The sequence below is a fragment of the Sapajus apella genome, unplaced genomic scaffold (assembly GCF_009761245.1).
Source record: "Sapajus apella isolate SASKATOON/1434 unplaced genomic scaffold, GSC_monkey_1.0 scaffold287, whole genome shotgun sequence".
Taxonomy (NCBI): Eukaryota; Metazoa; Chordata; class Mammalia; order Primates; family Cebidae; genus Sapajus; species Sapajus apella.
The window spans coordinates 159351-185301 of record NW_022437227.1 but is presented as its reverse complement, the minus strand read 5'-3'; the positions used below and the strand labels follow the sequence as shown (position 1 = coordinate 185301).

General features: G+C 37.4%; 1 protein-coding gene across 1 annotated transcript; it reads right to left on the bottom strand.

Moving 5' to 3' along the window:
* Positions 1–883: 883 nt before the first annotated feature.
* LOC116545551 (cyclin-Y-like protein 2) lies at positions 884–23995 on the bottom strand (the record flags this gene model as incomplete). The annotated part of the gene is made up of 7 exons (XM_032272096.1): positions 23773–23995; positions 17958–18032; positions 16005–16057; positions 10198–10286; positions 4562–4597; positions 2090–2141; positions 884–1003 (listed from the first exon to the last, which is right to left on the bottom strand). Coding segments are annotated over exons 1-7 (648 nt in total), but the record flags the coding sequence as incomplete, so codon positions are not given.
* Positions 23996–25951: the final 1956 nt, after the last annotated feature.

Here is a 25951-nt window from a genome sequence, read left to right as displayed (position 1 = left end):
CTCCTGCTTCCCTCCAGCACAAGCCAAGAGTTCCAAATGATTTGCAGCTCCTCTAGAAGGCCTGTATTTGGTCCAGTGTCCATTGAGGGCTTTGATTCAAGTGTACAGCAGGAGCCTTCTCCCCTAGGCTCTAACTGGATGCTAAAGAAGTACTGGTCTAAGTATTTTTTCCTTCCCAGCCATGAAGTTGACGTTACTCTATAGGTTTGCTGTGGGGTGGAATAAGACTAATTTTAACAATTTGAACAGAATTTATTACTTAAAATAATAGTTTCATCAAAAAAATTCTGTAGGGATGATGTAAATGTAGTGACACAGCTATGACTTGGTAGACCAACTAGCAAAGCCTGTGTCCAAGTACTACTGGAACCACATTCCTGGGCAACGTCATGAGCAGGCACAGGTGATCAGCAGGGGTGGATTAACACTCATCATCCAAGGAACAATGAATTTAGGGCGGCAGCTTACAATCACAACATGCATCAGAATTGCCTGGGGAAATAGCCTGGGACTCAGCTTAGGCCTATACTGGCATCTATTCCTTCCCATCAACTGGATGGTTTTGTTACTACTCCCCATTCCAAGTCCTCCACATGCCCTGGATGTGTGTGCACGGTGTGTGCATGTGTGCACTGAAGTGTGTGGTGAGAAATGAGAAATCCCTCCTGCTGTCTTTAATAGCAATTGTTCTGAGATTAGAAAAGCAATTGAGACATTTTAAGCCAAAATGATGATTCACCTCAATGTGTATATTTGCTTTCATAAGTTTCTCTTAACATTCTGAGATGATTTCAGAAACTTACTGTTATTTAAAAACATGACCATACCACCCTGTTTACAAGACCAATTGCTAACGATGCTTTATAAATAGAAAATATCTTACCAGACTCACGATTGCAAATTCAGCTGTTAGCCTTGCAGCTTTAAACAGAGTATTAACAAATTTGAAAATCACTTTGTGTTCAGGATCATACAGCAAGTATTCCTCCAGAAGCTCTTCTTGCTGAAAGAAGAAAGGACGCAATGTAAGTATCCATTGAAGAAAAAATCTGAAGTGCCCTTAAAACAGCCGTGTTCACATTTGTGCCCGTGTATCACTTACAATAATTTCGGTTGGTGAGATGTCTTTTAGTTTTTATAATATGAGCAGTAGGGTCTTAAAATATCATAATGATTTAGTACTCATCAACATTCACTTAAAAATAATATGAGCTTAAGTTCAGAAAATGTTTGTTCATTTTTGCTGTTTCCTCCACATAATTCTATCCAATTGTAAGCTACTCTTAGGCTTTAATGTGTTACTGACCATCTTCCATTCTTCTCTGCAATAAACTTTGAGAAAATAGTTTCCTGTAACCAGGAGGCTCTAAGCCTATGCTGTTAAATACAATAATCTCTAGCCACATGTGGCTATTAAGTACCTGAGAAAGTGCATTTTAAATTTTCGCACCATTTAAATTTATTAAAACTGAAGTTTTTTAACTCTCTTCATAAAAATGCTTCTGTGTTAAAAAGTATTTACATATTCTTACATTGCTTGATGCTATTGACAATTATCTTTTTAAAAGATAGATTTTGTGTTACTTGGATAGTATATTTACTCACACTAGCTTACTAATTAAACAGAACTGCAGATCAGATCTTATTCCAGCATGTTCGTTTTATAACACTTTTGAAATAAGATGACTAGATGTAACATGAAATGGGGATCGAGACTTAAAGAAAGATGCCTCTGACTTTGGCATGAAACAGATAAAAGTCTCTGATGAAAATACAACTTCAACAAACGTGACACTTGCTGGGCCAGGCACAGTGACTCATGCCTGTAATCCTATTACTTTGGGAGGTCGAGGTCCGGAATTTGAAACCAGCCTTTCCAACATGGTGAAACCCCATTTCTACCAAAATACAAAATTAGCCAGGCATGGTGGCCGGCACCTGTAATCCCAGCTACTTGGGAGTCTGATGCAGGAGAATTGCTCGAACCTGGGAGGTAGAGGCTGCAGTAAGCCAAGATGGCACTGTCGCACTCCAGCCTAGACAGGAGCAAATCTCCGTCTCAAAACAAACAAAAAAAAGTGACACTTACTGTAAATGGATGTAACTCTTCATCAAATATGCCCAAAGATCTATCTCCAACTCTATAAAATAAGAATATGCATTACTTCAAAAATTGTTAGTATCTTATTATAATACCTGTTTTGTAAAATAATGCCTCCTATGTGCTTTGGTGTTTACTGTACCAAAGCAAACAGTTTTTACAAATTATTCTCCTGGACCCTGACCTGAAGAGGTTTTCCTGACCTCTTCTTACTCGGCACATCATGTCCTGTACTGGAAAGTCTTTTATATGATAACCAGTCAGAACTGCCTATAAGAACGGACCCTCCCTAACAGGCAATGGCAATAAGCCAAACGTATTTTCACTCTTCCAACCACACACTGAAACACAAGAACATTTTACAAAGCAGTGGTGGTGGCAATAAACTCCTCAGAACTTTAATAAATGTAAATGTGATTCAGATTGCTAGCTTTCTTTCTCTTTAGTTCTCTTTAGCATACTCTCACGATGTTTTTATTTATTTTCAATAGTTTAAATTAAAAACTCATCTGCCTTTTTATTGTAAAAGAAGCCAGTCTTTGATGACTTTAAACTTCGTAAAACTAATACATTGTGCCTGTGTAAAACCAGTGGTTCACCAAATGTGCTCTATGGACCTCCGGGGATCCCCAAGAACCCTTTTCCAGAAGGCCTAAGAGGTCAACACTGTTCTGATAACTATAGTAATTCAACCCAAGAAAGCTGATAAAAAAAAATGAAAACATTTTTAAAAATTGTAAAGGTATTGCCTGCTTTTTCATAGACACTTGCCATAATTGTATAAAAGCAAAATTGGGTAAAACTGCTGGTTTCTCAGCATAAATCAAAGAAGTGGTACAAAATTAGTCCAGTAGACATGCTATTCTTTACTGTTCCTTACATTTAAAAAAGATAGGATGAATTACTTAAGAATATCTTAATCGAAGCAGTAAAAATGGTGCTATTAAATCTTGACATTTCTCTTTAGTATTCTGAGTAAGTGGAAAGTTAACAAGAAGCACTTCTGTTGACTGCAGTATGGTTGTGTTTAAAAAAAAAAAGATTCATGATTTAATTGTGAACTGAACAATCACATTTTTCATGGAACATCAGTTTTATTTAAAAGAACAACTGAGCCAGTGCAGTGGCTCATGCCTGTAAAATCCCAGCACTTTGGGAGTTTAGCACTGCAGCTAAACTCCTTCAGGAGTTCAAGACCAGCCTCGGCAACATGGCAAAACCCTGTCTCTACCAAAGTCACAAAAAAAGAAAAGCCAGGTGTGGTGCCACACACTTGTGGTTCCAGCTACTCAGGAGCCTGAGGTGAGAGGACCCCTTGAGCTGAGATTATGCCAATCCATTCCAACCAAGTGACAGAGTGACACTAGGTCTTTCAAAAAGTACAACTATCATTCTCAAAAATAAATGAAGTGAGGGTGCTCTCATTCACAAGGAAATCTGTCACTCATGTCACAAGGAAAGTATTTGTCCTCAGTGATAAAATTTAAGCTTTCCTGAGGACTTTGAAAAATTTGTTCCTTCAACTATAATATAAAATATTGACGCCCTCTCAATATTTTAAAATGTTTCAAAATAAGATTGGTGGTTAAACTAAAAAAGTGATTTTTGATACAATAAAACAAAAACCAATATTTTCCAAATAACTAATGCAGAATATTATAAATGCAAATATGGGTGGAAAGATCCATTTACTGTTTAAGAAAGATCGATGAGTGCTGATGGAATAGATTAATATGTAAAATGCCACTTTAAGAAACTAGCACTTGTGAAGTTTTGATTTTGTATTCAAGAATACCCACAGCTGTCTGAAAGCTTTAAAAATACACCTTTTACCAACTACATATTTTCATACGACTAGGTTATCTTATTCCTTTTTTTAAAGCAATTTGCAAAAAAATGAACTAGAGAATCCAGCTATCTTTTATTAAGCCCAACATGAGAGATTTTCAATAATACAAATACATAACACACTTTTACTGAAGATTTTGTTGTAGAAAAGTTATTTTTTCATCAAAAAATTTATGTTAACAATATTGTTCTCAGGAATATTTTCTGCTGTCACAACCTGGGTCATGGATTACTACTGACAGAGGTTATCAATGCTGCTAAACTTTCTGCAATGCACAGGACGGTCCTCAGGACAAAGCATTATCTAGCTCATGATATCAACAGTGGTAAAGCCGTGAAATCTAAACTAAAAATAGATTTGGAAAAAAAAAACTCAATTTTATATTTCTATCACATTAAATACCAATATCATCATTATAAAAACATACTCAGAATTCTCAGTCATTTAAGAATCAAAAGAGGCTTAAGGATCAAAGAAAACACAAATAATTTGCTTCAATATTTTAGTAGACACAATATAGCTTATGATGTCTAGAGCTGTGACCTAACGCTAAGCTAGATAGCTTGCAAAGTAATTAGCCAGAATAACAAGACAAGATTTTAAAAACTCACCTTCGCTTGATATGATAATATATCGCTAAGGACACACTGTGGAAGAAAAAAATTCGTAACAATAGATGTTATCATTTGTTGGGCCTGAAGACATTTTTTAAAAAGGGTGCAAAGGAAACTCTCCTAGTGGCCCTGAAATTAAAATCTTCTAGTTCAGAACAGTACCATAAGGGCACTTTCTTGTTTTCATTTCTTGGCTTTTAGCAAAATGCAAGGCAGTATGCTCTTAGAAGATATGTTTCTGTTGATGATTATAATATATAAATAATAACATATTTCCCTGTTATATGCCCTTCTACCTACAAAACCTTTTGACCCATGCACTTTATTTTATGTATTTATTTATTTATTGACCCAGAGTCTTTCTCTGTTGCCCAGACTGGAGTGCAATGGCTCAATCTTGGCTCACCACAACTTCCGCCTCCTGGGTACAGGCAATTCTCATGCCTCAGCCTCCCAAGTAGTTGGAACTATAGGTTTGCACCACTACGCCCAGCTAATTTTTAGTAGGGATGGGATTTTGCCATGATGGTCAAGTTGGTCTCAAACTACTGGCCTCAAGTGATCCACCTGCCTCAGCCTCCCAAAGTGCTGGGATTACAGGCGTGAGCCACCACATTCAGCCTCATGCAATTTATGTCTATATGCTCGTATGTTTAAATTTAACCCATACAGTAGTGGTTTCTTTTTTAAGATGTTAGACCTAGGATGAGTGAGGTGGCTCATGTCTGTAATCCTAGCACTTCACAAGGCCATGTGGGCAGGTCATGAGGTTACAAGTTCTAGACCAGCCTGGCCAACATAGTTAAACTGTCTCTACTAAAAATACAAAAAAATTAGCCGAGTATGGTGGTGGGTGCCTGTAATCCCAGCTACTCAGGAGGCTGAGGCAGGAGAATTGCTTGAACCCAGGAGGTGGAGGTTGCAGTGAGCTGAGATCATGCCATTGCACTCCAGCCTGGGTGAGAATCTGTTTCAAAAAATAGATGTTAGGCCCTGCATTTTAGTTTAGTTTACTATCTCCTACCCACCCAATTTGTATTATTTCCCTAAAAATACATAATGAAAGTGCTTTATAACAAATAAAATTATTTGAAATCACTTTTGCATAATTATTAAAAGATATATTAGTAAACATAAGCACACAGGAAATCAATGATCCTAAAACAGTGATCCTAAAATAAGCAGTGCTAACAAGGCGGTGTAATATGACACAGTGTAATATGAATGGCAGGTACCTTCAATTAGTTTAACTGAAATATTTATGAACAGATACAGCCCTTCAGATATATGTAACTGTATTCCTACATTACCCACTGATGCTGTGTATCAAAAAACAAGAAGTTCTACTGAAAGCAAGAGGTTCTCTTATGTAAGTTATGTGCTTTTATTTACCCTTCGCATCTAGAATGAGGCTCAAAATAACTGAGGGAAGGCAAATCTCAATTTTAGTAATAAGTCTATACAATATTCGCACTTTTTAAAAAGCCTGTAACGTTAGCACTCAAGACGGATATGTCTATAGTCCTTCAAGTAGTTTTCATCTCTGAAATAATTTTAAAATCGCAGAATTTGAAGTTATATGCTGGAAAGGACCAATGACGTTATATCACATTTAATCCAATACTCATTTTACAGATCAGGAAAGCAAACCTTAAAACTGACTTGCCCAAGGTCCTACCAAATAGGAGCACTTTCTTGTCCTAAACTCAAATTAAGCAGTGGCTCTCAAACTTTGCTGCACATTAAAGTCACCTGAGGGGCTTTAATAACTGCCTCATTTTCAACATAAAACATTTTAATTTAAATCAGTTTTGGGGATGACTTTGGGCATCAAAGTTGTTGTTAAGTTTCCCAGGTGATTTAAATGTGCCACAAAGTTTGGAATAATTGAGTTGGGGTGAAAATCAGAATCTTCCAGGATGCTTTTCTTCACATAAAGAGACCTCACAGCCATCCCTATTTTTCAGCTGTGAATCCACCTGTTCCTGGGCTTTTTTTGGTTGGTGGCTATTAATTACTGCCTCAATCTTAGAACTTTTTACTGGTCTATTCAGGGATTTGAATTTTTCCTGGTAAATTTTTATGTCTAAAAATTTATCCATTTCTTCTAGATTTTCAAGTTTATTTGCATAGAGGTGTTTATAGCATTCTCTGATCATAGTTTGCATTTCTGTGGGATCAGTGGTGATATCCTCTTTAGCATTTTTTAGTGTGTCTATTTGATTCTTCTCTCTTTTCTCCTTTATCAGTCTGGCTAGTGGTCTATTTTGTTAATCTTTTCCAAAACTAGTTCCTGGGTTCACTGATTTTTTGAAGGTTTTTCATGTCTCCATCTCCTTCAGTTCTGCTCTGATCTTAGTTGTTTCTTGCCTTCTGCATGCTTTTGAATTTGTTTGCTCTTACATCTCTAGTTGTTTTAATGGTAATCTTAGGGTGTTGATTTGAGATCTTTCCCACTTTCTGATCTGGGCATTTAGTGCTACAAATTTCCCTCTAAACACTGCTTTAGCTGTGTCCCAGAGATTCGGGTACATTGTGCCTTGGTTTCCATTTGTTTCTAAGAACTTATTTATTTCTGCCTTAATTTTGTTATTTACCAAGCAGTCATTCAGGAACCAGGTAATTCAGTTTCTGTGTAGTTGTATGGTTTTGAGTTTCTTTTTTTTTCTTCTTCTATTTTTTCACATAGCACTTATTCTAAAATGGACCACATAATTGGAAGTAAAACACTCCTCAGCAAATGCAAAAGAACAGACTGAGAGACTGTTACGATTTCCATTCTTTTGCATTTGCTGAGGAATGTTTTACTTCCAATTATGTGGTGCTGAAAACAATGTATGTTCTGTTGACTTGGGGTGGAGAGATCTGTAGATGTCTATTAGGTCTGCTTGGTCCAGAGCTAGTTCAAGTCATGAATATCCTTGTTAATTTTCTGTCTCATTGATCTAATATTGACAGTGGGGTGTTAAAGCCTCCCACTATTATTGTGTGGCAATCTAAGTCTCTTTGTAGGTCTCTGAGAACTTGCTTTAAGAATCTGGTTGCTCCAGTATTAGGTGCATATATATTTGGGATAGTTAGCTCTTCTTGTTGCACTGATCCCCTTGCCATTATGTAATGCCCTTTTCTTTTTTGATCTCTGTTGGTTTAATGTCTGTTTTATCAGTAAGAATTACAAACCCTGCTTTTTTTGCTTTCCATTTGCTGGGTAAATTATTCCTTCGTTCCTTTATTTTGAGCCTATATGTGTCTTTGCACATGACATGGGTCTCCTAAATACAGAACACCAATGGGTCTTGACTCTTTATCCAGTTTGTCAGTCTGTGTCTTTTAACTGCGGCATTTAGCTCATTTAAGTTTAAGGTTAATATTGTTATGTGTGAATATAATCCTGTCATTAAGATGCTAGCTGGTTATTTAGCAAATTAGTTATGCAGTTTCTTCATAGTGTCATTTGTCTTTGTATTTTGCTATGTTTTTGCAGTGGTTGGTACCAATTTTTTCTTTCAATATTTAGTGCTTCCTTCAGTAACTCTTGTAAGGCAGGCCTAGTCATGACAAAATCCCTCAGCATTTGTTCGTCTGGAGAGGATTTTATTTCTCCTTCACTTATGAAGCTAAGTTTGGCTGGAGATGAAATTCTGAGTTGAAAACTGTTTTCTTTAAGAATTTTGAGACAGAGACACCCGTTCTATTCCCAGCTTGCTCCATAGTTGGTGTTTGGAAGATAGTTTACAACAGTGTAAAAAAGAAAAAAAAAAAAAAAAAGAATGTTGAATATTCACCCCCACTCCCTTCTGGCTTGTAGAGTTTCTGCAGAGAAATCCACTGTTAGTCTGATGGACTACCCTTTGTAGGAAACCTGACCTTTGTCTTTGGCAGCCCTTAACATTTTTTCCTTGGTTTCAACCTTGGTGAATCTGATGATTATGTATCTTGGGGTTGCTCTTCTCAAGGAGTATCTTAGTGGTGTTCTCTTTATTTTCTGAATTTGAATGTTGGCCTATCTTGCCTAGGTTGGGGGAGTTCTCCTGGATATTAACCTGAAATGTGTTTTCCAACTTGGTTCCGTTCTCCCCATCATTCTAAGGTATACCAATCAAATATAGGTTTGGTCTTTTTACACAGTTCCATATTTCTTGGAAGCTTTGTTTGTTACTTTTCATTCTTTTTTCCCTAATCTTGCCTTTACACTTTATTTTATTAGGATTGTCTTCAATCTCTGATATCATTTCTTCTGCTTGATTCAGTTATTGATGCTTCATGAAGTTCTCATGCTATGTTTTTCTGCTCCATCAGGTCATTTATGTTCTTTTCTAAATTGTTTATTCTGGTCCAATTCCTGTAACTTTTTACCAAGGTTCTTAGCTTCCTTGCATTGGGTTAAAACTTGCTCCTTTAGCTCAGAGGAGTTAGTTAATTATTATCAACCTTCTGATTTCTATCATTCATCAAATTCATTCTCTCTCCATACACTGGAGTCTTAAGAAGAGGCATACTGGATTTTGGAATTTTCGGTATTTTTGCACTGGCTTTTTCCTCACCTTCATGGATTTATCTACCTTTAATCTTTGATGCTGATGACCTTTGGATGGGGTTTTTGTATGGGTGTCCTTTTTGTTGACACTTATGTTTTGCTTTTTGTTAGTTTTCCTTTTAACAGTCAGATGCCTTTTCTGCAGGTCTGCTGGAGTTTGCTGGAGGTCCACTCCAGACCCTGTTTGCTTAGGTATTACCGGCAGAGGCTGTAGAACAGCAAAGATTGCTGCCTGGTCCTTCCTCTTAAAGCTTCATCCCAGAGGAGCATCCACCAGATGTCAGCTCTCCTGTATGAAATATCTGTCAACCCCTGCTGGGAGGTGTCTTCCAGTCAGGAGTCGGCCACCATTTTTAATTCAAGTAAAAGTTACTGACAATTGAATTAGCTAAAAAGGCTAGTACATTTGAAATAAAATTGTTTATAAGCTACTTACGTTTATTCAATAAAAAGTAAAATTAAAGATAAAAACATTAATATTCTAAATTAGCACTTTCCAAGCTGTGTTCTAAAAATCAGCACTTATATAACCCAAGGAAATGACAATGATTTACACTGGACAGCCCCAATGGAGCTGGTGGTGGCGTTTGTTGTTGCTCCTTTTAAAATAAACTTCCTTTTAGGGTGCTCTCAAAGTGCATCTTTGTGGCCCATGAGGTGCTCATGCAGAATGGGAGAAATTCAAATGCAGATACACTGTGGTGCCAGAGGAGAAAAAGCTGCTCCATCTTCCAAGACTAATGTCCAAAGCAGTACACATTGATTTATGTCTGCAATGCATTGAAAAACTAATTTTTCACACACACAAAATCCAATAAAAGGTTTTTTTTCACTGCAGTCAACATTGTCTTAAGTCATAAAGGCACCAAAAAAATAGTTATACTTTCCTGGGATTGCTAATTTGCTAACTGATTTTCCCTTCTACTATGACATCTAAGATTTTTTAAAAGAGAAATTGATACTTAATATTTAGAATCTGTATATCAGTATATAGTTGACTTCAATTTCCTAAAATGACTGCTGAATAGGACAACCAAACGGATGAAATAATTTTAGAATAAAGGAATCTGTCCCTTGGCACTAGGGTTGTACTCACGACTTTAGTATCATTGTAAGATGAGGCTGACTGGCTGTGCTGTCATCGAGGAAAATGGCTGAACAGGAACTATATTGCCGAGTAGATTCCTGAAGGGGAAGGGAAGTGTAAGTTAAACTTATCAAGGTGTATTTTTTTTATTGGTTAAAATGTCAAAAGACAAAGCACTAGGATATTTTTTACATTCCATGAATTGCCTGAGTGTGGTATCATGTCCACTCTATAGAGAACTCATCGGAGGCTCTTAACTTCCAGAGATGATGTTTGAGATACAGGTTATAAAATGCTTCCCTTAATATGGTACCTGCCATCAAACCTAACAAGTATTTTATGAATTCCTTTTATAAATACTGAGAAAGGTTTAAAATAAGATTTTATTGTTTTTTTTACAGTGACATAAAACAGCTGAGAATTTCTATTTCTTTTATTTATTTACTACAGTAAAATGTAATGTATTAAATAATATAGTAGAAGAGCATTTTATTGCAGTGAATACAAGACTAATACATTTACTAAATTACTAATCCGAATTGTATTATTTCAGGTGACAAAACAAGTGTTTCAGATTCAGAGACTCTGTGTGCCAGTGTTGCTAGGCCACCAACAAGTGAGGAAGCCATAGGTTTCTTTAGCACTGTTTTCTTATGTGGAGGATAAAATGAGTAACAATTTAATATTCTCTCGCACCCTGAAAACAGATGACAACTTAAAAAATTTAACTTTCACTTCATGTTTAAATAAGATGGCCATGACATGACTCAAATGAGACTCTCAGAGAATGCTTGCCATTAATTTCAAAACTCAATTTATTCTATAAATCATTTGAGCTGCACCCTAGGCATTTTCCTGCTATACCCCTGCTCTCTGCCTAGAATACTGCTGTTCTCTTTCCTTGTTTCAGCAAGTTTGACTCCACCTACCCTTTTGGATCTGTTTGCCAGTAGCCACACAAAAACATGTTTTTTTGTTTGTTTGTTTGTTTTTTGGTCCACTAATGAGTCAGATTCACCACTGGTTACAAGAGACTAATTCTTGCAGAGTATTCTCCTCATGAGAAAGTATGCCTCTCCATAAAAGCAACAGCGGGCCCTAACTGTTCCTACATCCAGCTGCTGAGCATAGAATTTTGAATAAATCAAAAAGTTAGACAAGTGTTTGACAAATTAACTGAGTTATCATTTGGATTATACATTTTACTACGTTTAATTAAAGCAAAACACTTCTAACAGTTCACTCTTTATAGGTATTATTTAAGGTAATCACAAAATAGAAACAAATCATCTAACTTCAGTCAGCATAAATCAGAGTATGAACTGCTATGATCTTTAACAAGAAATGGAAGGGGTTATTTAGTGGTTTTAAGGTATAATAACAAAAACTAGAAAATAATCATACCTAGTAATTTAATGTCAAAACTAAAGCCTGACCATCAAAGGTCCAGTACACCTTGGATGCCAGTGCCCACCCACTGACTTCTTCCATTGTACCTGCTGCCTCTCATTTTAAGTCATTAAAAACACTAAAGTTGTTTTCCTTGTAGAGATCTTTCACCTCCTTGGTTAGGTGTATTTTAAGTATTTCACTTTATTTTTCATCTATTGTAAAAGGGGTTGAGGTTCTTAGTTTGATTCTCAGCTTGGTAGCTATTGGAGTGTAACAGACCTACTCATTTGTGTACATTAATTTTGTATCATGAAACTTTGCTGAATTCATTTATCAGTTCTAGGAGCTTTTTGGAGGAGTCTTTAGGGTTTTCTATGTATACGTTCATATTATCAGCAAACAGTGACAGTCTGACTTTCTATTTAGCGATCTGGATGTCCTTTATTTTCTTCTCTTGTGTGATTGCTCTGGCTAGTTTTTCCAGTAGTATGTTGAATAGAAGTGGTGAAAGTGAGCATCCTTGTCTTGTTCCAGTTTTCAGGGGTAATGATTTCAACAATTGACCATTCAGTATTATGTTGGCTGTGGGTTTGTCATAAATGACTTTTATTACATTGAGGTATGTCCCTTGTATGCCGATTTTGCTGAGACTTTTAATCATAAAGAATGCTGTCAAATGCTTTTTAAACATTTGAATCATAAAAGAATTTTGTCCAATGCTTTTTCTACATCTAATGAGATGATCATTTGATTTTTTACTTTCAATTCTGTTTCTGTGATGTATCATATTTATCGACTTACATATTTTAAACCATCCCTGTATCCCTGGTATGAAACCTACTTAAACATGGCGGATTATCTTTTTGATATGCCAATGAGAGCTATAAAACATTGCTGAATGAAATCATGGACAGCACAAACAAATAGGAAGACATCCCACTCTCATGAATGGCTTAAATAAATATTGTAAAAATGACCATACTGCCAAAAGCAATCTACAAATTCAATGTAATTCCTAACAAAATGCCATTATCATTCTTCACAGGACTAAAAAAGTAAGAATCCTAAAATTCATATGGAACAAAGCAAGACCCCACCTAGACAAAACAATACTAAGCAAAGCCAACAAATCTAGAGCCATCAATTTACCTGACTTCAAACTATACTATAAGGCCATAGTCACCAAAGCAGCGTGGTACTGATATAAAAATAGGCAAATACACCAAAGGAACAGAATAGAGAACCCAGAAATAAACCAAAATACTTACAGCGAACTGATCTTCAACAAGGCCAACTAAAACATAACTTGAAAAAATTAAACCCTATATGGTTTAATGCCTGGAATAATTGGCAAACTAAATGCAAGAAAATGAAGCTGGATCCTGAACTCTCACCTTATACAAAGATCAACTCAAGATGGATCAAGGATATAAATCTACAACCAGAAACCATAAAAACTCTAGAAGATAACATTTGATAAACCCTTCTAGACACTGCCTCAGGCAGACTTCATAACCAAGAACCCAAAAGCAAATGCAACAAAAACAAATATTAAGCAGGTAAGACTTAACTAAAAAGCTTCTGTACAGAAAAAGGAACAATCAGCAGAGTAAACAGACAACCACAGAATGGGAGAAAATCTTCACAATCTCTACATCTGACGAAGAATTAATACACAGAATCTACAAGGAAATCAAACAAATTGACAAGAGGAAAAAAAAAATCCCATCAAAAAGTAGGTGAAGGACATAAAAAGACAATTCTCAAAATAAGATATGCCATTGGCCAACCAATATATGAAAACATACTCAACATCATGAATGACCAGGAAAATGAAAATCAAAACCACAATGCTATACTACCTTACTCCTGCAAGAATGGCCATAACCAAAAAATATAAAAATAATAGATGTTGGTGTGGATGCAGTGAAAAGAAAACACTCTCTACACTGCTGGTAACCATGGAAACTAGTACAACCACTATGGAAAGCAGTGTGGAGATTCCTTAAACAATTCAAAGTAGAACCACCATGCAATCCTGTAATCCTGCTGCTGGATATCTACCCAGAGGAAAAAAAGGAATTATACAAAAACAATACTTGCACATGTATATTTGCAGCAATACAATTTGCAATTATAAAAATATGGAAGCAGCCCAAATGCCCATGAATCAATGAGTGCATAAAGAAACTGTGATATATATATGTATGTGTGTGTATGTATATGTGTGTGTGTGTGTGTGTGTGTGTGTGTGTGTGTGTGTGTGTATGATAGAACACCACTCAGCCAATAATAAGGAATAAATTAGTAGCATTCCCAGGAACCTGGATGGAATTGGAGGCATTATTCTAAGTGAAACAACTCAGGAATGGGAAACTAAACATTGTATGTTTTCATTCATACCTGGGAGCTAAGTTATGAAGACGCAAAGGCATAAGAATGATACAATGGAATTTGGGGACACGGCGGAAAGAATGGCAGTGGAATGAGGGATAAAAGACTACAAATTGGGTTCAGTGGCTACTGCTCAATTGATGGGTACATCAAAATCTCACAAATCACCACTAAAGAATTTATTCATATGACCACCTGTTTCCCCCAATACCTATAGAATAAAAATATATAAATAAATCAACTACAGCATTTTTGCCAGCAAACATAAAATAAAATGATAACTAAAATTTATGTTTTTCTCTCTGCTTTTTGACAGGATAAATTTTAGATATGTTTTTAAAGAATAATGTTTTTTCTTTTTCTGAGTCAGAGTCTCACTTTGTTGCCCAGGCTGGAGGGCAGTGATGCAATGATAGTTAACTGCAGCCTCAAACTCCTGGGCTGAAGCAATGCTCTACCTTAGCCTGAGTAGATAAAACTGAAGGCACATGCCACCATGCCTGGCTAATTTGTTATTTCACCTTTTTGTAGAGATGAGGTCTTGCTATGTTGACCAGACTAGAAATAAATAAATCTTAATTAACATATATTTCTAACACTTTGGGCATTCATGAAAAAGACTCTATCTATAATAATAAGGTAAACTGAAAAATAGAAGGAGAAAAATTAAAAACTAATGCAGGTATACTGGTCTAAGCAGCCTAGTGTATGAATAACAAGACTATCAGAAAAAAAAAGTAACAGAGAAAGTAAAACAAATTATCAAGCACAGATAGTCTGCAGACTTAGTAGCCTCAATAAAATGTAAAGAGTCCCACCAAGCTGTTACTATGAAATTTAAGAATCTCAGAGAGACAGAAGCTCCTAAAAAGTTTCTACAGATATATAAAAGCCAGTTACAAATAATGTATCACACAATGGCAATAGATTTAACTACAACATTGTAAAGAGAGCACAATTGTAGAATATCTTCAGAATCATAAAATTTAGATTCAACCTAGAGGCTTACTCTCTATCAAAAAGGAGGGATTTTAAGACTGGGCAGATCTCTAAACATCTCCGCCCAGGATAACAGGACAGAAGGAAACATAGAATCTAGGACACAGGTGATCCCACATAAGACGGCACTTATGTGAGATCCCAAAATACTTTAAGGAGATAGCACAAAAAGAATCAGAAAAGCAAACATGGAGCATGTCTCAGGAAAGTCACTCTATATTGAATTAGGATGGCAAATGCCAGAGTAAGTTGTCACCCCACTCCTGCAACAAAGAAAATGGAACAAATATGTTTTAGCAGATGGAAAATAGTTTGGAAAGGCATGTGATAGATGCTACAACACTTGGGGGGATAAACGACTGTTAGAAAACAGGCAAACCAATAGTCAGAAAATTAGCTTCATGCTAAAAAAGAATAGTTATGAAAGCAAACAGACCAGCCAGGGGCTACTTATTGCATTTGGCTGGATAAAGTAACACAGGCTAGGAAAAAAGAGATGATCCAGAAGAAGTGCAGAAGTGCTCAGATTTCAGAACTGTTTCAGAGAAAAAATGAAGAAAAATGTAATGCAGAGGCACAATGAAAACACCATATGACTTAGCAGTGAATAATATTTGCGTTGTCATAATCATGTAAATATTAGATTTAATAAAAAAGTGTGCTACAATTGGAAGAAACAGAGGGAGAAACATAAGGTCATGGTGTAGTGAGGAAGCTATGTTTTCACCTGCTATACCAGAAAGTCAGTAGACAGTGCTGACAATTAACTTAGCTAAATATTAATGACTAAATATTTAAGGCAGATCTTTATACCACAATCAGACTATTGAAATTTAACTTAAATGTCAAACATTCTTAAAAGGTGGACACACTAAGCTGAAGACTTTTCTGAATACATTTAATACTTAGAAAAATGTAACAGCTTTAGAAAATCCACAAAAAGAAGTCCATGCTATCAGCATGGGGTCCTCATTATAATTTAAAGTAATTAAGAGAGACATACTTTTATGTAAAACTGTCAATTTTTTAACTTTTGACTGTTTACTTACATGGTTTGTATAGTTGCTTTTTCGTATTTCTTCTACTAAGAAAGGAAAAAGAACAAACTGGTCATTTCTAATACAAATACCATAAAATAAAAGTAGTTGTTAACGTCCTACTGATTACTCCTAAGTAAAATGAGAACAAATTCAATTTTAAAAAATTATTTTCAACCATTTATATTTAAATTATCTGGCATGATAAATCTCATAAAGCAAAATCTAAAAACTTAGTTTTACTTTTTGACCTCATTTACTTTTTGTTTCTATTATATACAAATGAAACAAATCTTGTATACAAAAGGAAAGGGCAAAAAAATGAGGCCAGTTGAAAAAATTAGCTAATAAAAAAGTTTAACTGTTGCATATATGAACCATGATCCATTAGCATTTTCTCATTCTGCATTTACACATAGCTTACTTTTTTATCAGAATTTAAGAGCTAACAGCTCTAAGAACTACTTCCTGGCCAGGCACCTATCTCTAGATGCACCGGAATCCCAGTAAGCATTTTGAACCACACTTAGTGGTCACCTACTAATATGTCACTAAAAACAAAACAAAATAAAAAAAGACTTTACACAACGGGAAAGTAACCTATCTTCAGTTTAAATTTTAAAATGAGTCTATAAACCTCATTGAACATGATGTCTGCAGCCTAAAAAATCTTTTTTTTTTTTTTTTCCTAAAAAAAGGCCAGAATAACAAAAGCGCCAAGACCAACCTAGGCCATTCTTCGTTTCTTACACTGCCTCCACTTTTAATGCTGAAAGGGCCTTGTAGGCAAACATTGCTATCACTAAAGAGTGAGGGACACAGAATAGCTTTTTTTTTTTTAACTCCTTCCATGCTCTCTATGTGTGAGAAGCCCATGGCTCTGGAAGGAACTGGGAAAACAATTCTGATATGGTTTGGATATTTGTCTTGGTGCCATCCCCATGGTAATAAGCAAATTCTTATTCTGGTAGTTTAAAAGAGTGTGGCACCTTCTCACTGCCCCCACCCCACCCTCTCACAGTGTGGAGCCACCTGTTTTCCCTTTGCCTTCCATCATGATTGTAAGCTTGTGGAGGCCCTCACCAGAAGCAAATGCTGAAGCCATGCTTGTACAGCCTGAAGACCTATGAGCCAATTAAACCTCTTTTTGTTATAAAAGACCCAGCCTTAGGTATCTCTGTACAGTAATGCATAAATGAAAACAAATTCGAGCCAGAAATAACTGACTCAAGACAGGCAAAGTCTACTCAAACTACCAAAAACAAAGATTACAAACTCCCACATTTTACTGTGCTGCATCACTTCACATATGATTATAGGTCCTCACTTGTATTCTTGCTGCTTAAATCAACAGAAAAACCTGGCTTTTTAGCAAACAAACAAGGATTTAACATAACACTGAGGAAAATAAGCAGGAGTAGGGCATGTTTAAATTTACATTACATCAAATTAAAAGGTTAATAAAAGTTTTGATTAGCATAAACTTGGATGTGATAAATGCATGTGGTCAGAGGACTGTGGAAGAGAAAGCCAAAATCACAGATTCAATCCTTGTCGATGAACAACTGTGTATTTTTTTTTTTAATTTGATTAAATGGAAACCAAGGTGAAGCCTAAGTTCTATCATTCAACTTTAAAATGTACTCTCTGGAGCAAGGGAAAAGAAACAAAGAATTAAAAACAAAGATAAATCTACAACTCCTCCATCACATGACAAATTGTTTTGATAAAAAGATGGTAATCTGTACAAATAAAAAGATTACATGTTTTTACTAACACAATAACAATTAAAGGAAAGTATATCACATGTTAAAATAGACAAATGAATATGTGAAAATCTTAAAAAGTTAAAGCAATATGAGTTTTTCTAAATACTTTCTATAATACATTTGATCAAACAGGAAGAGTTTTCACTCTTCTTCTTGGTGGAAAAGACAATGGTCTCACCATCCGTTTGAGATTTTGTCATGAATATTGTGCTTATCTCTGGATTGTGGGAAGGGTTGGACTCCGAAGAAATATCTATAGAAGGAGAAAAGAAAAAAGATGTGATCACTTTTAACAGTTTATCAACTCATTTATCTGACCACTGCATTTAGGCCATTTCACTAACTCTACTTTTATTCTTATCCACTGAAATGAATGTATAGACATAAGATGAAGCCACCAAGATGGGACATGTCTGTAGTGCCTGCTACTCAGAGGGCTGAGATGGGAAAATCCCTTAAGACTAGGTCAGACACATAATTAGGAGTAAATCACTCCTCAGCAAATGTAAAAGAACGGAAATCATAACAAACAGTCTCTCAGACCACAGTGCAATCAAGTTAGAACTCAGAATTCAAAAACTAACACAGAACCGCACAGCTTCATGGAAACTGAACCACTTGCTCTTGAATGTTGACTGGATAAACAATGAAATGAAGACGGAAATAAAGATGTTCTTCGAAACCAACGAGAATGAAGACACAACATACCAGAATCTCTGGGAGACATTTAAAGCAGTCTCTAGAGGAAAATATATAGCAATAAGTGCCCACATGAGAAGCAAGGAGAGATCAAAAATTGACACCCTTTCATCAAAACTGAAAGAGCTAGAGGAGCAAGATAAAAAAAACTCAAAGCCTAGCAGAAGACAAGAAATAGCTGAGATCAGAGCAGAACTGAAGGAGATAGAGACACAAAAAACCCTTCAAAAAATCAATAAATCCAGGAGCTGGTTTTTTGAAACGATCAACAAAATAGACAGACCACTAGCCAGATTAATAAAAAAGAAAAGAGAGAATAACCAAATTGATGCAATAAAAAACGATAAAGGGGATATCACCACAGATTCCACAGAAATTCAAACCATCATCAGAGATTATCACACCCAACTCTATGCACATAAACTAGTAAACCTGGAAGAAATGGATAAATTCCTGGACACTTGCCTCGTCCCAAGCCTAAACCAGGAAGAAGCTGAAACCCTGAACAGACCCATAACAAGGTCTGAAGTTGAAGCAGCAATTAAGAGCTTACCACCCAAAAAAAGCCCGGGTCCAGACGGGTTCACAGCCGAATTCTACCAGACATACAAAGAGGAGCTGGTACCATTCCTTCTGAAACTATTCCAAACAATACAAAAAGAGGGAACTCTTCCCAAATCATTTTATGAGACCAACATCATCCTGATTCCAAAACCCGGCAGAGACTCAACAAGAAAAGAAAACTTCAGGCCAATATCCATGATGAACATAGATGCAAAAATCTTCAATAAAATACTGACAAGCCGACTGCAACAGCACATCAAAAAGCTTATCCACCATGATCAAGTAGGCTTCATCACAGGGATGCAAGGCTGGTTCAACATACGCAAGTCTATAAACGTAATTCACCACATAAACAGAACCAAAGACAAAAACTACATGATTATCTCAACTGATGCAGAGAAGGCCTTTGACAAAATTCAACAACACTTTATGCTAAAAACCCTCGATAAGCTAGGTATTGACAGAACATATCTCAAAATAATAAAAGCTATTTACAACAAACCAACAGCCAATATCATACTGAATGGGCAAACACTGGAAGCATTCCCCTTGAAATGTGGCACTAGACAAGGATGCCCTCTCTCACCACTTCTATTCAATATAGTACGGGAAGTTCTAGCCAGAGCAATCAGGCAAGAAAAAGAAATTAAGAGCATTCAAATAGGAAAGGAGGAAGTCAAATTGTCTCTATTTGCAGACGACATGATTGTATATCTAGAAGACCCCATCGTCTCAGCCCCAAATCTCCTGAGACTAATAAGCAAGTTCAGCAAAGTCTCAGGATACAAAATCAATGTGCAAAAATCACATGCATTCCTATACACCAATAACAGACTTAAAGAGAGCCAAATCAAGAACAAAATTCCATTCACAATTGCCACAAAGAGAATAAAATACCTAGGAATACAACTAACAAGGAATGTAAAGGGCCTCTTCAAGGAGAACTACAAGCCACTGCTCGACAAAATAAGAGAGGACACAAACAGATGGAGAAACATTCCATGTTCATGGTTAGGAAGAATCAATATCATGAAAATGGCCATACGGCCCAAAGTAATTTACAGATTCAACGCTATCCCCATCAAGCTACCAATGACCTTCTTCACAGAACTGGAAAAAACCACCTTAAACTTCACATGGAACAAAATGAGAGCCCACATAGCCAAGTCAATTCTAAGCAAAAAGAACAAAATGGGAGGCACCACACTACCGGACTTCAAACTATACTACAAGACTACAGTAATCAAAACAGCATGGTACGGGTACCAAAACAGAGATATAGACCAATGGAACAGAACAGAGGGGTCTCAGAGGCAACGCAACATATCTACAATCATCTGATCTTTGACAAACCAGACAAAAACAAGCAAGGGGGAGAGGATTCCCTGTTTAATAAATGGTGTTGGGAAAACTGGCTAGCCATGTGCAGAAAGCAGAAACTGGACCCCTTTCTGACACTTTACACTAAAATTAACTACAGATGGATTAAAGATTTAAACTTAAGACCTAACACCCTAAAAACCCTAGAAGAAAATCTAGGCAAAACCATTCAGGACATAGGTGTAGGCAAGGACTTCAGGACCAAAACACCAAAAGCATTGACTACAAAAGCCAAAATAGACAAATGGGACCTAATCAAACTCCACAGCTTCTGCACAGCAAAAGAAACAGTCATTAGGGTGAATCGGCAACCAAAGAATGGGAAAAAATTTTTGCAGTTTACCCGTCTGACAAAGGGCTGATATCCAGAATTTACAAAGAACCAAAACAGATTTACAAGAAAAAAACTAACAAGCCCATTCAAAAGTGGGCAAAGGATATGAACAGATACATTACAAAAGAAGACATACATGAGGCCAACAAACATATGAAAAAATGCTCATCATCACTGGTCATCAGAGAAATGCAAATCAAAACAACATTGAGATACCATCTCACACCAATTAGAATGGCCATCATTAAAAAATCTGGAGACAACAGATGCTGGAAAGGATGTGGAGAAATAGGAACACTTTTACACTGTTGGTGGGAATGTAAATTAGTTCAACCATTGTGGAAGACAGTGTGGCGATTCCTCAGGGACCTAGAAATAGAAATTCCATTTGGCCCAGCAATCCCATTACTGGGTATATATCCAAAGGATTATAAATCGTTCTACTATAAGGACACGTGCACACGAATGTTCATTGCAGCACTGTTTACAATAGCAAAGACCTGGAACCAACCCAAATGCCCATCGATGATAGACTGGACAGGGAAAATGTGGCACATATACACCATGGAATATTATGCAGCCATCAAAAACGATAAGTTTGTGTCCTTTGTAGGGACATGGATGAACCTGGAAACAATCATTCTCAGCAAACTGACACAAGAGCAGAAGATCAAACAACTCATGTTCTCACTCATAGGCAGGTGTTGAACAATGAGAACACATGGACACAGGGAGGGGAGCACTATACACTGGGGTCAGTTTGGGGGAAATAGGGGAGGGACGGTGGGGTGTGGGGAGTTGGGGAGAGATAGCAAGGGGTGAGATGCCAGATGTAGGTGATGGGGAGGAAGGCAGCAAATCACACTGCCACCTGTGTACCTATGCAACAATCTTGCATGTTCTTCACATATACCTCAAAACCTAAAATGCAATAAAATAAATAAATGGAAAAAAATAAAGAAAAAAAAGACTAGGTCAGAAATTTGAGGCCAGCATGAGTAACAGAGCAAGACCCTCCTAAATAAATAAATAAATGAGGTCAATGTTGCCTCTGAGTTGTGTAAAATCAACTGCATAGAATAAAACAAGATGGCAGTACATTTTAAAAGACAGGCCTATTTTATAGGCAAAATATGTCATTTATTCTGGAGCTCAAAATTTTTTAAAATTAAATTTAGCATATCTGTCACTTCCATGTCATTCTGAGGACATAGAACGATAGTTTCATTGAGTAGCTACCTTCCACAGGCATGTAAGATCTGTAAGTTTTTTATTTCTTCTTTAGCAATATATAGGGAGAACATACACAGGCCTTTGGATAGGAAAGGGACAAATGAGACATACAGAAACTGTGTTTTAATCCTAAATAAAGACAATTAAAAGCCATTTTTGGGCTCTCATCCAACACTACCAATCTATCAACTGGTGTGTAATATCACTCACAGTCTTTCCTTACACCAGCAACCAGAGTATAAGTTTACACAAGTACTTTCATGTTTTCTGTATAAAAATATAATCAACCCACATATTTGTTTATTCTAAATTCTTAAGCATCTTGAAAAGTGAGTATAGTACTCCAAGTTACAAAGTCACACTCATCATGAGTTTTAATTATTCTACCTCTGAAAAAAACAAAGAGCCCAACTAAAGTTTTTGTTGTTGTTGTTGTTGTTTTAACTTTAAGTTCTGAGAAACATGTGCCAAACGTGCAGGTTTGTTACATACCTATACATGTGCCATGGTGGTTTGCTGCACCTATAAATGCATCATTGAGATTTTAAATCCCACATGCATTAGGTATTTGTCTAATGCTCTCTGTCCCCTTACCCCTGCCCCCTGAAGGGACCCAGTATGTGATGTTTCCCTCCCTGTGTCTATGTGATCTCATAGTTCAACTCCTACTTATGAGAGAGAACATGTGGTGTATGGTTTTTGTTCCTGTGTTAGTTTGCTGTGGATGATGGCTTCCAGCTTCTTAAGCTTTAGTTTCTCATCTTTGAAAAAGATGCTATTGTCAAGGGAGGGAAGGACAAAGGGGGAGCCATGACAACAAACACTTTTACACAGGCAAGATCTGGCATTCTAACCTTCAACCTTTATCTTACACATTAAAAGTCTACATTTACATTTCATGTCTTCTGAAAGTTTTGACCCTGAACCATCCCCTGTCTCTCTTTTAGAACAAGAAGGTAAATAATGTCTGTTAAGTCGCCACAATAAATCTAGAGACACATTTTGTGTTAAAGTAAGAATTTTAAAGTAATCAGAGCTTCATGGGTAAAGTACTTTGAGGGGGGGAATACTCATTTTTCTGCAGCCCTGGCCATGACATTTTATACCTTTCACAATTATTCTAAGCACTTTCCATTTTCTTTCCTTTTGTGTTCAAATTACAGTAAGAAAAAACTAAGCATCTATTAAAATGACTTGAAGCAGCCCACTCAGAATACCCTATCATCTCTCCCATGGCAACCTTCAAACTGATTTTAAATAAGAAATCCCCAAATATTTCAGTATGAATTGTCCTGAGATTTAGCTACTTTAACACAGGAAATAATTAGGCACTTACCTGGTTCCTTCACTTAGGTACCATCTGGATAGGTACAAAGAAAGAATGGGATGGGTACTGGAAAATTGGAATATTTCAGTTTTGATTGAAAAAGGAAAGAGAATATTCCAAAGAAGCCTCAACAAAGTCCCACAGAATAATAAACAGAGCTACAGACAAGAAGAGCCATAAATAAAAGGTTCCATGGCAGCCTAAGAGAATGAGATGAGGGAGCAAGAACTGGGTCTTTGGGAGGGGAGGAGAAAAGAAACTGACTGGACTCTGTGGAGAAAGACTAAGAGGTGGGAATGGGAAGTCAGGGCAGAGCCAGCCTTTGCTCCTAGCCAGCCCTGGAAAAGCTGGCTACAGGCAAAGAGGAGCCTGAGGTTGGGGATGTCCCCCAGGGAACCTTGGAGACAGCAGCAGACAGTGGTGTGGGCAAGGCAGACGGCACCGTCACCTCCTTACCTTCAGGCATCTCCCGGTCATGGATGTGGTGCACATGAAGGCCCTCACCAGCTTCAACAATCAATTCAGCAGGCTCTTCAGCAGCAGCTGTGGGCGCTGCTGCTATTGTGTCCTCAGCTGATGCCTCACAGACCTCAGATTGAGAAGGACACCCTGACCCCTCATGCTGTTCCAACTCGGGCCTGACCTTGGGGCACACACAACAGGTCAGTATGCTCCCCATTGGACTGTCTGCCACCACCTGTGCGTCTGCTCACAGGGCTGGCCACGCACTCCCACTGTCCTAGGCCGAGGCTATGCTGCACTTGCAGAGATGGTCTTGCCGCTGCTCGCCTGCCCACGCCACAGCCCAGCCCCAGCTGGGGCACAGGCCAAGGCCCGCACCCTGCCGCCTCCCCTGAGTTGGCTTGTCTGGGAGGGTGAAGAACAGCCGATTTATTTAATAGGTTGTGAATCCAACAAGCACTGAGAGACACAACAACTGCCTGAAGAGAGTACGAAAGGAGCTCCTCCTCCTTCTGCAGTCACCTACAGACTGAAGTTCACTGGCCCAGGTCGGAGCCCAAGCATGTGGCTCACAGTGCCCCACCCCACACCTCACAATGCCACACCCTGGGGGTTTGAGTTGCCCCTGACTACAGCTCAAACTGCTGCTGTCTGAGCTGCCCCACCCTGTGGTTTATGATGCGGCTGCTCTCCTGGTCCCTCCTGCAGTGCCAGTGGGACTAAGGTTTTCATTCATCACCAGCTTCCTGAGATTTTTAGTCCTAAGAAAAGCACAGGGTGGTTCTTTACTGGAAGCCATCTTACCCTATGAGTTCTATACAAAGTCTCAGTTAGTAGAGTGGGTCCCATTAGCAACCAAGTTGAACAACTTTTATTTGCTAACTGAATGTAGATACAACTGAATTGTTCACTGCTTTTGTAATGAAATACTCCTCTCCTGTCTTCCAATGAGTGGTAGTTTTTGACTGCCACTTGAACACAGCAATCCTTGGGGCCCTAGCTCTACTCTCACTAAAGAGTTATGGCTGTGTGTCTTGAATGACACCTTAGGACCCATCCTGCCTCCACCTCCTTCTCCATAAATAGAAACATAATTTGTCCCTCCAAACTTTGAAATGCTGAAACTTACAAACTCCCTTTTTTCCCCGTCTGTTTCTTCCTTCCACGCAGGGACTTTCAGATTTTCTTTTACTAACAAAGCTCTAACCATGATTTTGTTATACAAAATCAAGAGCTGTAAAGTGGGTTACCATAGTCCTAACTCAATAAAGATGAGTACTCAACATCTGGCAAGCAGTATGTGCCTGACAGTGTTCCAAGTGGGCTATGCTCATTTAGCCCTCAGAAATAATCTCACAGATTTTAGAGAAGACATTGAGATGGAGAAGGTAAGTTATCTCCCCAATGTCACATGACTCTCAGTCTGGGGCCATTATTTAATCACAGGTAGTATGAATTCCCCAATTCCTCAAGTGTGATTATCAGAAAGTGTATTGTTTCATGTTAACAGTGCTATAAAGAAATACCTGAGGTTGGGTAATTTATAAAGGAAAGAAGTTTAATTGACTCACATTCCACATGACTGCAGAGGCCTCAGGAAACTTACAATCATAGCAGAAAGGAAAGCAGCTACTTCTTACATGGCAGTAGGCCACAGAGTGTGTGTAAAGGAACAACTGTCAAACACATATAAAACCATCAGATCTCAGGAGAACTATCACAAGAACAGCATGGGGGAAACTGCCCACATGATTCAATTACCTCCCACTGAGTCCCTCCCTCAACATGTGGGGATTATGGGGATTAGAATTCAAGATGAGATTTGGGTGCAGACATGACCAAACCATATCAGAAAGTACAGGTAGAAGACAAGCTTGGAAGGTAAGTGACATTATAGATTGCCATACTTTTATAAAAAAACAACCTTTTTGTGATGTGGATTTTAAAATGCCTCCCCTTCATTCAACACTGATTAAGTCCCTCCTACATGCCAGGCACTGTATCTGTGAAATAGTCCCAAATCTCAGTGAGTGTAGGCAGATACACAAAGGCTTAAGGAGTTCCCATTTTCTGAAACCAAACTGCCGGACAGTGTGTGAACCTGAGATATAAACTCATCTTTATTTGACCCCAAATTTGATTTTGGGGTAGTTTTAATTTTATTCTGAAAATT